This window comes from Oncorhynchus gorbuscha, linkage group LG16 (genome assembly GCF_021184085.1).
Source record: "Oncorhynchus gorbuscha isolate QuinsamMale2020 ecotype Even-year linkage group LG16, OgorEven_v1.0, whole genome shotgun sequence".
NCBI classification, from domain to species: domain Eukaryota; kingdom Metazoa; phylum Chordata; class Actinopteri; order Salmoniformes; family Salmonidae; genus Oncorhynchus; species Oncorhynchus gorbuscha.
In genome coordinates, this window is record NC_060188.1 from 29,705,949 (window position 1) to 29,722,082 (window position 16,134).

The following is a 16,134-nucleotide window of genomic DNA, read 5'->3' on the forward strand; positions in this document are numbered from 1 at the left end:
GAACTGTGAACAATGAGGCAGAGAAATCTAACTAGTTGAGCTCAATGGCACGCAGTTCTCATGAGGGCCAACAAATTAATTGATTTCCTTAAGGTATTTTGAAATATGAGTTTCCATTTATGCATTTTAGAAAGGGCAGCTGTCAAGATATTGAATTGCATTGCGCAGCAAGAATAACAAATCAAGGACCCAACATCATTCCTGACAGAAAAGCTTACAAATACAAGCTGCTCTGTGCCAAACAGCTCTTAGTTTTCCAGACATTCACTGTACAAATTAGTGTTCCCCAAATTAGAAATTAAATTGACAAAGACTGTTTATTTGTGTGCTGGCCTCAAACTCAGTACAGATACACCAAATGCTTCCACCAGCAAGTTAACAGTGAAACGCAAAGTCTAAAAGCAGGGACAACGAGGACCAGTGGTAGGGTTGAATAGAGGTGTTCTTATTATATGTTAGAATGCTAACATATATATATAACTTTATAATGGCCTTTTGCCTGCAGAGAAATAAACAAAAACAACTATTACACGAGGGAGGATGGAGGGGGAGAGAAAGGGAAAAAACGTCAAGGCATCTTTGCACTTGCTCCCCTGAGAGGATCATGGGAAACTGTCGTCGTCATCTTCGGCCATCTCCTTGGCGAACTCCAGGTCCTGCTGCTCCCGCTCTCTGCGCTCCTGAAATGTAAACACACAGAAGAACATGTCAACACATTAAAGCTGCAATAGGTTCTTTTTTGGGAGACCTGACCAAATTCACACAGAAATGTATGTTATAGATATGTCACTCTCATTGAAAGCAAGTTTAAGCAGTAGATCTGTTCTGTGCGTGTTATTTCTATGCATCCCAATCTAAAAATTTGGTTATGTACATCAGCTTCAAATAGCTGAAAATACACTGCTCAAAAAAATAAAGGGAACACTAAAATAACACATCCTAGATCTGAATGAATGAAATATTCTTATTAAATACTTTTTTCTTTACATAGTTGAATGTGCTGACAACAAAAATCACACAAATTATCAATGGAAATCAACCCATGGAGGTCTGGATTTGGAGTCACACTCAAAATTAAAGTGGAAAACCACACTACAGGCTGATCCAACTTTGATGTAATGTCCTTAAAACAAGTCAAAATGAGGCTCAGTAGTGTGTGTGGCCTCCACGTGCCTGTATGACCTCCCTACAAGCCTGGGCATGCTCCTGATAAGGTGGTGGATGGTCTCCTGAGGGATCTCCTCCCAGACCTGGACTAAAGCATCCGCCAACTCCTGGACAGTCTGTGGTGCATGGAGCGAGACATGATGTCCCAGATGTGCTCAATTAGATTCAGGTCTGGGGAACGGGCAGGCCAGTCCATAGCATCAATCCCTTCCTCTTGCAGGAACTGCTGACACACTCCAGCCACATGAGGTCTAGCATTGTCTTGCATTAGGAGGAACCCAGGGCCAACCACACCAGCATATGGTCTCACAAGGGGTCTGAGGATCTCATCTCGGTAGCTAATGGCAGTCAGGCTACCTCTGGCGAGTACATGGAGGGCTGTGCGGCCCCCCAAAGAAATGCCACCCCACACCATGACTGACCCACCGCCAAACCGGTCATGCTGGAGGATGTTGCAGGCAGCTGAAGTTCTCCACGGCGTCTCCAGACTCTGTCACGTCTGTCACATGTGCTCAGTGTGAACCTGCTTTCATCTGTGAAGAGCACAAGGCGCCAGTGGCGAATTTGCCAATCTTGGTGTTCTCTGGCAAATGCCAAACGTCCTGCACGGTGTTGGGCTGTAAGAACAACCCCCACCTGTGGACGTCAGGCCCTCATACCACCCTCATGGAGTCTGTTTCTGACCGTTTGAGCAGACACATGCACATTTGTGGCCTGCTGGAGGTCATTTTGCAGGGCTCTGGCAGTGCTCCTCCTTGCACAAACGCGGAGGTAGCGGTCCTGCTGCTGGGTTGTTGCCCTACTACGGCCTCCTGATGTACTGGCCTGTCTCCCGGTAGCGCCTCCATGCTCTGGACACTACGCTGATAGACACAGCAAACCTTCTTGCCACAGCTCGCATTGATGTGCCATCCTGGATGAGCTGCACTACCTGAGCCACTTGTGTGGGTTGTATACTCAGTCTCATGCTACCACTTGAGTGAAAGCACTGCCAGCATTCAAAAGTGACCAAAACATCAGCCAGGAAGCATAGGAACTGAGAAGTGGTCTGTGGTTACCACCTGCAGAACCACTCCTTTATTGGGGGTGTCTTGCTAATGGCCTATAATTTTCACCTGTTGTCTATTCCATTTGCACAACAGCATGTGAAATGTATTTTCAATCAGTGTTGCTTCCTAAGTGGACAGTTTGATTTCACAGAAGTGTGATTGACTTGGAGTTACATTGTGTTGTTTAAGTGTTCCCTTTATTTTTTTGAGCAGTGTATAATATTTTTGGTTATGGAAAATCTTTTTCAGTGGTTTAGATGGTACAATGATTCTCACAAACTGAAATTAGGCAAACTATTAGACTCAGCAACCAGAAAATGGTGGAGTAATTTCTGCATCGTGCATCTTTAAAACGATTAAGTTTGCAAATAGCAATCATTTTAAAATGATAGTATGCATCTAGTCTGAAATTCTAGCCCCAAATATAACATTTGACAAAAAGTAGTTGACTACACTTCCCCCTTGTGGTCACAACAGTAAAATATAGCATTCTGGTAGTTCAGTAGAACAGATATAAAGAACCATTTCCTACCGTCTCCAACAGAACTCACGAGGGTCAATTTCAGGGGCTAATACAAGGAGGAGTACAAGGTTGGTACACACCTCTGCTGATTCTAGGTCCTTGTTGTAAGCCTTGGGTGGAAACCTCATGGCCTTGACAGACATATTGTGTATGTCCAGGCAGAAGGAGATCCTCTGGTGGAAGGCCAGCTGGGGCTCCCTGGTACCGTAGATATCCATGGTCTCTTTAGACTGAACATAGCCTTTCTCATGGTTGATGCTGGCTTCGATCACTCCATCACGGATAGCCTGGAAAAGAGGGATGTCAGGAGAGAAAAATCAGTAAGAGACTGAGGTAGTTTTCCATTACCACCTGTGGCTTAGGACAGTTGAGGACTGCATGCCATATTTACCACACAGAAGCGGTGTGCTTTTCTATTAATGATCTTTAGGAAATACTTGCATGAGTTGATGTAGAGAAGGAGGTGGGGATACACCAAGATCTTAAGGTAAAGGTACAATATATACACTGAACAAAAATATAAAATGCAAAAAAAAAGTGTTGATTGCATGTTTCATTAACTGAAATAAAAGACCCCAGACATTTTGTATACGCACAAAAAGCTTCGCTCTCTCAAATGTGATGCAAATTTATTTACATCCCTGTTATTGAGCAATTCTCCTTTGTCCAGTCACCTGGCAGGTTTGGCATATCAAGAAGCAGATTATTAAACAGCACGATCATTACACAAGCGCACAAAGCCATGTCTCAAGTTAAGGGAGAGCGCAACTGGCATGCTGACTACAGGAATTTCCAGCAGAGCTGTAATGTTCATTTCTCTACCATAAGCCACCTCCGTCATTTTAGAGAATTTGTCAGTCCAACTGGCCTCACAACCACAGACCACATGTAACCACGCCAGCCCAGGACCTCCACATTCTGCTTTTTCACCTACGGGATTGTCTGAGACCAGCCACCCGGGCAGCTGATAAAACTGTGGGTATGCACAGCAAAATAATTTCTGCACAAACTGTCAGAAACAGTCCCAGGGAAGCTCAATTGCGTTCTCGTCAACCTCACCAGGATCTTGACCTGACTGCAGTTCAGCGTCCTAACAGACTTCGGTGGATAATTGCTCACCTTCGATGGCCAATGGCACGCTGAAGAAGTGTGCTCTTCACAGATGAATCCCGGTTTCAATTGTAGAGAGTAGATGGCAGAAAGTGTGTATGGAGTCGTGTGGGCGAGCAGTTTGCTGATGTCAATGTTGTGAAGAGAATGCCCCATGGTGGCGGTGGGATTATGTTATGGGCAGGCATAAGTTACGGACAACAAACACAATTGCATTTTATCGATGTCAATTTGAATGCCCAGAGATACCGTGATGAGATCCTAAGGCCCATTGTTGTGCCATTCATGCGCCGCAATCACCTCATTTTTAAATCATGAAAATGCCATGTCGCAAGAATCTGTACACAATTCCTGGAAGCTGAAAATGTCCCAGTTCTTCCATAGCCTGCATACTCAGAGACACGTCACCCATTGAGCATGTTTGGGATGTTGTGGATTGACATGCATGAGAGCGTAATCCAGTTCCCATCAAGACCCAGCAACTTTGCACAGCCATTGAAGAAGAGTGGAACAACATTCCACAAGCCAAAATCAACAGCCTGATCAACTGTATGCGAAGGACATGTGTCGCGCTGCATGAGGCAAATGGTCACATCAGATACTGACTGGTTTTCTGATCCACGCCCCTAGACCGTGTTGACCCCAATCTGGGTTCGGATAAAGGTCCACCAACTGAGTATGGCTGTAGTATGTCATGTTACCTTGGCCACTATGAACTCAGCATCCTCTGGACTGTCCAGCTGCAGCTTCTGAGCGATGTCTGCCAGGGATATACGAGAGTATGACAGGCTGATCATACGCACACCTACAGGGAGAGATGGTTTTAAATATCAACAAGTCATTCAGGTATTAAAAAAGAAGAGTCATGACCAAACACTTAAAAAGAAGCCATCTGAGAATGTGGAAGAGCCCGAAGTGAAAGGCCTGGTCACTGACCTGTCTTGATGACATTGTGTCGCAGGCGGATGATCAAGGTGTAGGTGCCGTCTGCCTGGAACTTCTCTCCAAACTGATCCAGGGCCTGGTTGAACTTGGCCAGGTTACCCGTCCTGACAGCTGTGTGGGAACAGAGACCAGGGTTGAAATCTTACTCACACTTAAAATGCATTCTCATGACCCAGCTTTCCGACAACTTACCCTGGGTGAGCAGGAAATAGGGCGCTAGGGATCTCTTCAGTGGAGCCTGGCGGAACTGCAGCCTGTCTGGGATCTCCCCAAGCAACAGCTCCACCACAATCAGCAACTTGTGGACCTGATAGGGATAGAGAGATGTGTACCCAAAAAAATTGTGGGCTATTTTATTTGTTAAGCCCTTTGATATGTATCTGCTGAATTATTATTTAAAATATTGAAATAGCATGAGTGACTGAGAAAAACAAATTGATACAATTTTAAGCCAATAATGCAGGCCTTAGGGGTGGGGGGGTGAGAAGGCAGGTCTTGGCAGATAAGATGATATTGCGTGCGTCTAAGTTGTTGTTTGTGTTTGTAGGTTTGTGTATGAAGGGGAGAAAGAAAATTAAGAAAAATGTAAAACAAAATATTATACATTTAAAAAAGAAATGCATCACCCCTTGTAAGAAATGTGCTATATAAATCAAGTTTGAGCAACAACCGTAAAACCTTTCTTTTATTTTTATATAATTTAAAAAAATACACTTACATAGTGGTTAAGAGAGTTGGACCAGTAACCAAAAGGTCACCATTTCAAATGCGTGTGACTGAAAAATCTATCGGCTGTGCCCTTAAGCAAGGTTCTTAATCCAAATTGCTTCTATAAGTCGCTCTGGATAAGAGTGTCTGCTAAAAGACTAAAATGTAATAATTGCACTTAGGGAAAAACTGCATGTCGTGTGTACTGACTGTCTGTTTGAAGCCCACAGCTGTGTGTTGGGGGGCCTTTCTCAAGGCGTTGGTCAGGGTCCTCCTGGCCTCTGTGTATTCCAGCTGGATAGCCTTGATACGACCTGGAGGGGCGATTGAGCAGTGGTGGAAAAAGTACCCGATTGTCATAGTTTAGTAAAAGTAAAGATACCTTAATAGAAAATTACTCAAGTAAAAGTCAACCTTTAAAAACCTACTTGAATAAAAGTATTTGGTTTTAAATATACTTAATTACTTCTCAAAGGTAAATGTAATTGCTAAAATCTACATAAGTATCAAAAGTAAAAGTATGAATAACTTCAAACTAAGGCCATAACTACAATTTAATTCATATTCTGAGGAAGTTTCTTATAGTCACTTCAAAATCTGTAGAGGCATAGTGGCCTGATAATTCAATTGAATGTGATTAAACTAAACTTCTGATGTCGTCAAATAATAAAATGTTTACAGTTTTATCACAGGTGATGCTTTCTTTCAACAGAAATTGGTATGCTCAGGGCTCCTCCCCCTCACCTGTATAGTAGAGGTAGCGGGCCCACTCGTTGTTGTTGGCCAGCTCGGGGAAGACTGACTTGGACACCAGCTTCTCAGCCTGGTCGTACAGGTTGTACTGCAGGTAGTTCCTCAGCAGCAGGTTGAGCAGCGTGGCCTGGCCGTCGGCGTCGTGCCGCAAGGTGGCTGTCCTCAGGCGCGTGTGCAGGAAACTGTGCAAGAAGGGTTTTAATTTGTTTAAAAAACGATCAAAGGCATTACATATTGACAGGTTCCAAACTGGCCTATTGCCTTTTGAAACAAATTACATTTTTCCCCATCTGTTTAAGTCAGAAAAAAACAAAAACAGTCAGTGAAAGTATTGGTGGGCTTACCTACGCACGGTGTCCAGTTGGTTGAGGAACTCGTAGACGCGGGAGTGGTAGTAGTAACACTTAGCAGCCACCAGGTCCAGAGCACGCCGGTTCTGAGGGCCGATCTTCTGCAAGAGCTCGTCTGACACCTTCTGGGCCTACAGAGAGAAAAGTGAGAAGCTAACGACCAAGACAGGCAGTCATAACTTATTTCTAAGGACTATGGTATGATGGTGAGCAATATAAAACCAAAGAGAAATCAGAGCTCAATCCAATATAAATATGCACTGTGCATGCATGAGAGAGCGCCTGTGAGCTCAGTCAGCCCACCTCTGTGTAGCGTTTGTTGTTGGTGAGGTAAACCACCAGGAGCAGCTGCAGGTAGGCCTCCGCCTCAGGGATCAGGGGGGTGGCAGCTGCCTTTCCTGTACGGGGCCTGAACTGGACATCTCCCTCGGTGTCCATGGGCTGGATGGATGCAATAGATGGAGGGGAGAGGGTGTGGGTAGAGGAGGGAAAAGGAAAGACGGAACCGGACAGAAAGTACAAAAGGAGACAGAGCGAAAAAGGCCATGAGTAATAAATAGTTTATAGCCAAGGTTTCTCAGCAATAGTAATAGTAGTACCAGAGTATTTTCTATCTGATACTATCTGTGCTCATTGTACCTCCTCCAGGAAGCTGAGTAGGAACTCCTTGCCGGCGGCATTGGAGGTGTAGAAGCCAGACACAGCCTTGTGCAGCACGTTGGGGTTGAGGCGGCGGCTGGTGGAGGGCAGGGCACGCAAGGCCCTCAGCACAAAGCGAGGCTCCTTGCCCGACACGGCCTTCTCTATCTGCTTTACATGCTCCTTGATGTCTGCAAAGGGAGAGGGGGAGTAAGGTCATAAGGAGAGACTTATGATAGAGTGATACAAAAATATCTGACACCTAATGTCAGTTCTTTCACTCATCTCAAAACTGAAAATAATTTAAAATACAATGTAGTTACTGACATGGCAAGCTAGGTAGCTACAATTGGAGATACAAAAATATAAAAGTAGTGCTTTGACAGTAGTGATTTCCAACTGACACACATTGAAGTAAACATTGTTAGCAAACTGATTAATTCACGAGCTGGCTAGCTATGACTAGGAGGTTTTGTTTTTGTTAGATACCCAGCTAGCTACTAACGTTAGCTACCTAGCTAGTTAACGTTACTACTACAGCGAGTGAATACAAGTCAGACCTGCGTTAACGCAGTTAGTCAGACCATATAGTAAGCAGACTAACTAGGTCAGCAAACTATATTCTTCCAGTATAACTACAGTTGAACAAAATATTGCCATTTAAACCGGGCAAATAAGCTAACGTTGGCTAGTTACATTGGCTAACAACTGCTTGCTAACGCTAACTAGCTAACTAACATTAAGTGCAGTAGGTAGCAAAAACACGAAGCAGTTGCAATATTCAGTATCTGACATTAAGTTTGAATGTATCCTTTTCAGCATTTCTGTTATAGCTCAGCTAACCATCTAGCTAAGCTACCTTCAAGTGTGAGGGTATCAAGTTCCTTGGGTTTCTTCTCTGCAGTAGCAGAGTCTTCCTCCGGCATCTCCACATCCTGCGGCTCGGGGCCCGCATCCTTCTGTTTATCAGCTTTGGAGTCCTTGGATTTCTCGCGTCTCTTGGCTGTTGTCTCTTTCATACTGTCTGAAATGAAACGTGCAAGTAAACGTAACTCTCAATAAGACATGTCAAAATAAACTACGTAGAATTCACATTTAATTGACTCCATTCAACACTCACATTCGTCTCGTCGGCAGAATGACTGGCAACTATTGTGACGCGCAAAGGATTATGGGGACATGCCATACTAGTTGATCCTGACAATATCGAGCAGTCAAAAGTAATAGATAGCTGATGAAAGTGATACTTTTCAACGTAACGCTACTTTTAGTACGAATTGTTGTTTTGGTGTAGGTATAAAACAGGGAGATCTGGTAACAACAATCATATTCTTAATCCAATTGCGAGAGAAATCGCATATTTTTAGGGCTCCACTCATCTTCCTTAAATAATCCAAACAATTTATGGCGAGCTGTGATGAATTCAATGATGTCTTGTAAACCTACAGTGTTTTTGCAGAGTTGTAGCCTATGTGGTCGTTTATATGAAGACCATTTCTCACATTGACACATGTATACTGAACAAAAATATAAATGCAACATGCAACAATTTAAAGGTTTTACTGTGTTACAGTTCATAGAATGACATCAGTCAATTGAAATACATTCCTTAGGCTCTAATCTATGGATTTCACGATTGGGCAAGGGCACAGCCATGGGTAGGCCTGCGAGGGCATAGGCCCACCCACTTGGGAGCCAGGTCCATCCACTGGGGAGCCAGGCCCAGCCAATCAGAATGATTATTTTTTCTCTCCCCAAAAAAGGGCTTTATTACAGACAGAAATACTCATCAGCTCATGAAAAATGGGACCAACGCATTTATATTTTTGATCAGTATACATCATTAGTGGGATTATTTACTTTGTGAGCCAATCCACTCACAACGTTTATGACCATTGAAGAAGCTTAGGCGCACACATACAGTAATTACACTGATTGCTATTTCAACATAATTTCTTTGATCATCTGAACAGTATGATGTTCACATGCCACACATATCTACTGTAAAGATACCAAACCAAAGGCAAATAATCACAACTCCCTTCACAGTCTTGAAAGAGAAAACAGAGAGGATAGATCAGGTATTGTTTTCACAAGGGGGTAAACAAGAATGAGCCGTTACCATGGAAACGGAGAAAGTGCTAGCATGCCAGCAGAGTAATGAGAGACAGATCATAGGCTGGGAGGATGGTGGGGGAGGTAGTGGAGGGGCGATGCAGCGATCGAGATCCCGTCCCATGCTGTGCCATCTCCTGCCACCGCGTGGCTCTCTCTCCAATAAGAAGGGGACATGCGATCTCACACAGACAGAGGTTCACAAACCAAAGCCTGTTCCACCCACACAAGCCCAGAGTGGCATAGGATCCAATATGAATGTTGTGGGTGGTGTATGTGAAGAAAGGGTGTGTGTACCTAAACAGACTGCAGAAGGGGAGACCCACTACCTGTTCAACAATATGAGAATATGTCACTTATGTAATCTGCATTCTTGAATTGTTGACATTGTTTTCCCTTGCATGTCTTTAGGACGGTCTTTCATCATTTGACCATTTGATAATAATTGAGAACCCTTGCAACTTATAACGATATATATGCATTTTGAACATTTGGATATTATTCAATATTTGTATCGGGAATGTGTTTACAACATCAAGTGTCATTATTGAAAGATAATGTCATCACACTTCTCAGTTTCAGTTATACTTGCTAGTTTGATTTTTTTTGTCTGTACAATTAATGAGCCTTCTTCTACTACTCATAACTCTGTATATACAAAAAAGAATAGTCAACACAACATGTAAAGTTGAGCTGAAATAAAAGATCCCAAAAATGCCCCATATGTACAAAGAGCTGATTTCTCTAAAATGTTGTTTACATCCCTCTTAGAGATCATTTCTCATTTTCAAAATAATCAATCCACCTGACAGGTGTGGCATATCAAGAAACTGATTGTACAGCATGATCATTACACAGGTGCACCTTGTGCAAATCAATTTAAATCATTTTTGACAAGTGTTTTTCTGGATTTTTTGTTGTTGTTATTCTGTCTCTCACTGTTCAAATTTACCTACCATTAAAACTATAGACTGATCATTTCTTTGTCAGTGGGCAAATGTACAAAATCAGCAGGGGATCAACTACTTTTTTTCCCTCGCTGTATATACAAATCTTAATGTGACAGCTCTGGTTACATAATAAATTCAATTAGAGCTATTTAATGTAACTAATATAATTGTATGTTTTTACAGAACCACAAAACGACAAATAGATTAAATGCATGCTGTCCCTCTCTCTGTCCCTTTCTACATTCCTGCACTCTGTATTTTCAATAGGTCAAGACACCCCAAAGGAACAGACTAAAATACCTCTAGCTGGATATGTGTTGCAGGGTGGCAGTAGATGGGCCATCGCAGGAGGAGGTGGATTACAGGCACCTTGGGAAAATGTTTCACATGGCCAATAAAAAAAAGAAGAGTGAGGTGTTCAGAAAGGTGTGTGACATCTGCCATTCAAGTCAATGACAACAACAAGTGGGGCAGGGACAGAGAATTTGAGACAGGGACAGAGTAACAGCGACAGGACAGAGACAGATAAACAGAGACTGGGACAGAGTAACAGCGACAGAGAAACAGACACAGGACAGATCCCAGCCTTTCTTTCCAGAGTCCTTGGATGAACATCTTGTCCAATCGTTTCAGAGCGTTCTCACCCAGCTTGCTGTCTTTGTCCAGGTCTGCACTTTGTCGACAGAGAAACATAGATAGGGACAGAGAATCAGAGACAGGGACAGAGTAACAGAGACAGAGAAACAGACACAGGACAGAAACAGAGACAGAGTAACAGAAACAGGGACAGAGAAACAGAGGGACAGAGACAGGGACAGAGAAACAGGTACAGACACAGATAGGACTATTGACATGGATTTTCAAGCTATAAATTGTCTGTTTTTTGTACGCTTTGTGTCAATACTGCTCAATAAATGTTCCTATTTTCTTTTTGTCACAAGCATTAATTTTATACATCCATCAATGAACTGTACCGAATGTCACCGTAGGGAGAGACGTCAGACATCACAGAGTAGACCCCGACAATAGGCCTCACTTTGGTGCTCCTGAGGTGGCGGGGCATCGGGTCAATTTGGTGGCTCTCCTATCCTCTTTGGTTCTCATCTGGAGTCAAAGCTCTGAAGAGTCAAGGGGTGTCTCTGTCTTGACATCCAGCTGCAGACTAACGAGGAGTGAGTTAGCCTTGGGTGGTATCCAGTGGTGTAAAGTACTTAAGTAAACAATACTTTAAAGTACTACTTAAGTTGTTTTTGGGGGTATTTATATTTTTGACTACTTTTTACTTCAATACATTCCTGAATTTAAAAAAATAGTTTTTACTCTATACAATTTCCCTGACATCCAAAAGTACTCATTACATTTTGAGTGCTAAGCAGAAAGGGGAAATGGTCCAATTCACACACTAATCAAGAGAACATCCCTGGTCATCCCTACTATCCCTGATCTCTCGGACTCACTAAACACACATGCTTCTTTGGTAAATAATGCCTGAGTGTTGGAGTGTGCACCTGGCTATCCATAGATTTAAAAAACTTGAAAATGGTGCTTAATATAAGAAATGTGATATTTTGATACTTAAGTATATTTTAGCAATTACATTTACTTTTGATACTTAACTATGTTTATAACCAAATACTTTTAGACTTTTACTCAAGTAGTATTTTAACGAGCGACTTTCACTTAAGTACAATAATTGAGTACTTTTTTCAACGACTGGTGGTATCCAGATGCCATATCAGATGTTCAGTAATACCGGCACTGAACAAACCCCACTGAGTAATTCAAAGTTTAGCAATGCTAACGAGTATATGTAAAACCCAATAACTAACTAAATGCATTGGAAACATTTGAAGTATTTGCAGGACTGACATCCCAGCTCATAAAGGTATACAAGTAACAAACAAAAAAAATGCTACTCACAGTTTGCTGTACGCACAAAACAAATATATTGATCCAGGAGGGGCTCTCTGCTGTTACCAAGCAAAGCTTGATTTTGGAACAGTGAGTGACTCACAACTTGATTTTGGAAGAGTGAGAGACTCACAACTTGATTTTGGAAGAGTGAGTGACTCACAACTTGATTTTGGAAGAGTGAGTGACTCACAACTTGATTTTGGAAGAGTGAGTGACTCACAACTTGATTTTGGAAGAGTGAGTGACTCACAACTTGATTTTGGAAGAGTGAGTGACTCACAACTTGATTTTGGAAGAGTGAGTGACTCACAACTTGATTTTGGAAGAGTGAGTGACTCACAACTTGATTTTGGAAGAGTGAGTGACTCACAACTTGATTTTGGAAGAGTGAGTGACTCACAAGGCTCCGGTCTCTCATCTTTGTGCAGTTAGCTTGATAATGAAACAATTATATGATAGGTGAAATGAAAAACGTAATATTTTCTCCTGGCATATTGCACAAGTTGACTGCAGGTATTTATTTAAAAAGTAGCCACAAATATTCAAAATTATTTTTCAAATAAATAGTTTAAACGGTATTGAAAAAAACATCACCCCGTTATATGGTATATACAGTATAGCGCCCAAGCCTAGAGTTAGTGGTCCCAGCAGCCACGACTAAACTGTTTCACTAGCTGATGGTTTTGCATCAGCCCGTTTCACTCCCTTCCTCTTCACTGCAGTACTTAGACGTAACTGCAGCCTCTGTTGATATTCTGATGCCCTGTCACCTTGATTTTCTTCATGAACCTGGCGAGTATCTCATCACCATCCTCTACTAGTCCATAAAATGAATCGAGTAGCTTCATGTAGGGTCTTGGGGATGCAGAGGAGCCAAGTATCCTTATCATGTCTGAAGCTGGAGGAAGCAGACTCTCCAGGATCCACCACCCCTGTAGGTATGTAGTGGAACATCAGTTCAACATGCAGACACCATGTCTCAAAGTCAACTTCACCTGGGGGCTTTGGCACTTTCCCAGAGAAGGAACGTAGCCGCTATTTTGTAGTGGTGTCACTCCTAATAATATGTTCTACCACAATGCATTGGGCCTCAGGTGTGTTAATCACATCATCGCCCATTACCTCAGTCCTGGTTGGGGTTGTTCACCTCCTAGCTGTGGACTTCCTCATGTCTGAATGAGGGAGTAGGCGAAGTGGGGGGGTCTTTGTGAGATCATACCTTGTCTCAGCAGATCTTCTCAGTAGGGGTGTGTCACTATCGTCAGAGTGGACACGGTCATTGCCGTAACTACTAATGTCATCTGAGTAATAAGGAGCAACTAGGGTCTGGTCAGTGGCTCGATACTCATAATGCTGCTAGTAGTTAATTAACCTACTTCCAGAGAAATATAACCTTTGGCAATAGTTTTAATGAAAAGTAAAAACAGATTATTAATGTCTGGTCAAATAATACAGTTTGCTGCTCAAAGTGTGTAACACACTATATGTAAAAAGTATGTGGACACCCCTTCAAATTAGTACATTTTGGTTATTTCAGCCACACCTGTTGCTGACAGGTGTATAAAATCAAGCCCACAGCCATGCGATCTCCATAGACAAACATTGGCACTAGAATGACCTTACTGAAGAGCTCAGGGACTTTCAATGTGGAACCGTCATAGGATGCCACCTTTCCAACAAGTCAGTTTGTCAAATTTCTGCTCTGCTAGTGCTGTTATTGTGAAGTGGAAACGTCTAGGAGCAGCAACGGCTCAGCCGGAAAAGTGGGTTTGGCGGATGACAGGAGAACCCTGCCTGTCCAAATGCATAGTGCTAACTGTAAAGTTTGGTGGAGGATGAATAATGGTCTGGGGCTGTTTTTCATGGAACCCTGACCTCAACCCCATCGAACACCTTTTGGGATGAATTGGAACACCGACGGCGAGCCAGGCAACATCAGTGCCCGACCTCACCAACACTCTTGTGGTTGAATGGAAGCAAGCCCCTGCAACAATGTTCCAACATCTAGTGGAATTCCTTCCCAGAAGAGTGGAGGCTGTTAGGGCTGCAAAGGGGGGACAAACTCCATATTAATTCCCATAATTTTGAGATGTTTGAATAGCAGCCCTGATCATGTAGTGTATGTGTAGTGTATGTGCGTGTATCCTGTGATTATAGAACAGCAATGTCACCACAATGTGTAAAGAACATAACATGTACAACTGGGCTGTAATACCCTTAACCAATAATAAATTAGCTCAAGGAGGATTAATGACAGCTTCTACTCCTAAACGATAAGACTCCTGAGCAGCTAATCAAAGGACAACCCAGACCCCTCTTTTATGCTGCTGCTACACTCTGTTTATAATCTATGCAGTCACTTTAACTCTACCTACATGTACATATTACCTCAATTAACCCGACTAACCGGTGCCCCCACACATACTGCTGCTGTTTAATGTTTTTTTTTTTTTTTTTTTTCCAAATGTTTACTTCTTTTATATATTTTTGTTTATCTATTTGTTTTACTTAACCCTGATATTTTTTTATTAATTTAAAGCATTGTTGGTTAAGGGCTTGTAAGTAAGCATTTCACTAAAGTCTACACCTGTTGTTTTCGGCGCATGTGACAAATACAATTTGATTTGAGACTTGAAGCAAAAGAAACAACGTTTTTTTGATTAATTTATTCTTACTATTGCACCCTTCCACAAGATATAGTCCCGACACAGAACTAGTGCTGCTTTCCAAACCGCCTGGTCCTTTGTTCTATAGACACAATCCAGTCATTCTTTTTGTTCTGTATCTATGGACACGACCCTGTCGTTCGTTCTAAATGGTCCATTGCCATACAGGCTGGCAACGTTCTTATCCCTTGCTAGCTTGCTAGCCAACTACGGCTAATTTACAGTCACGTCAAAAAGTCCAGCCAGAATAACAACAGTAGCTTCTTTTGCATTTGTTTAAGCTGTTTTCTAGTGACATTTATTTGGATACATCCATAACAATGAGCTAATGATGCGCTACTTCGCCTGGCTTTGAAAATGTGCTCCCTCGTCAGGACACTGTTGTTCAGATGAGCTAGCCAACAACACAGCTAACACAATCACTTCAAATTGAAGCTGATTTGTATAAACCTTGCTGTTTGTCTCTACGACATTTACATTGTTTCAATATAAAAAAATGATCTCAAACTGTCACATAGTAATAAACCAGTTAGGAGTTGGGATTAGACAGCATTTTTCAGCCAGTCAAAATCATGAATAAGCATCATTTTTATGGATAGTGGATTGCTTATAAACTGGGTGGTTTGAGCCCTGAATGCTGATTGGCTGACAGCCATGGTATATCAGACTGTCTACCACGGGTATGACAAACATTCCTTTTTACTGCTCTAATTATGTTGGTAAGCAGTTTATAATAACAATAAGGCACCTCGGAGGTTTGTGGTATATGGCCAATATACCACGGCTAAGGGCTGTATTAAGAACAGCCCTGAGCCGTGGTATATTTCCCAAATACCACACCCCCTCGGGCCATATTGCTTAAAAAGACACCATCTGGAATGCGGTTTTAACCAATCAGCATTCAGGATTAGACCCACCCATTGTATAATACAGCACAATCAAGTGCACATACAGTTATCATTCAAGTCGTCATTCTACACAGGCAGGACCACCTTGCAGTAGCCCTTCCGGACACCTGATACACGCCTGATCCAGAGCAGGCCAGAGAAGCAGGGAGTTGGTGGAGACAGAGCATGCTCCGTTAGATTGGATGGATGTGTGACACCCTATCCGGAATGGCCTGTGTCTCATTACCTGATGGGGAAATGCTCTCCCCTCTACAAACGTGACATTTGGATCAACTGTAAACTCCATGAAGGGAACAATAGCAACGCATTAATACATTGTCAGTCCACACGTGCACAT

General features: G+C 42.5%; 1 protein-coding gene across 1 annotated transcript; it reads right to left on the minus strand.

Moving 5' to 3' along the window:
- Positions 1 to 298: 298 nt before the first annotated feature.
- Positions 299 to 8,501, minus strand: LOC124000470 (26S proteasome non-ATPase regulatory subunit 3-like). Its single transcript, XM_046306839.1, has 12 exons — positions 8,365 to 8,501; positions 8,104 to 8,268; positions 7,245 to 7,435; positions 6,909 to 7,046; positions 6,600 to 6,736; positions 6,247 to 6,437; positions 5,713 to 5,816; positions 4,987 to 5,101; positions 4,786 to 4,905; positions 4,551 to 4,654; positions 2,820 to 3,026; positions 299 to 680 (listed from the first exon to the last, which is right to left on the minus strand). The coding sequence occupies exons 2-12, from the start codon at positions 8,261 to 8,263 to the stop codon at positions 603 to 605; spliced, it is 1,545 nt and encodes a 514-aa protein (XP_046162795.1). The 5' UTR covers positions 8,264 to 8,268; positions 8,365 to 8,501; the 3' UTR covers positions 299 to 602.
- Positions 8,502 to 16,134: the final 7,633 nt, after the last annotated feature.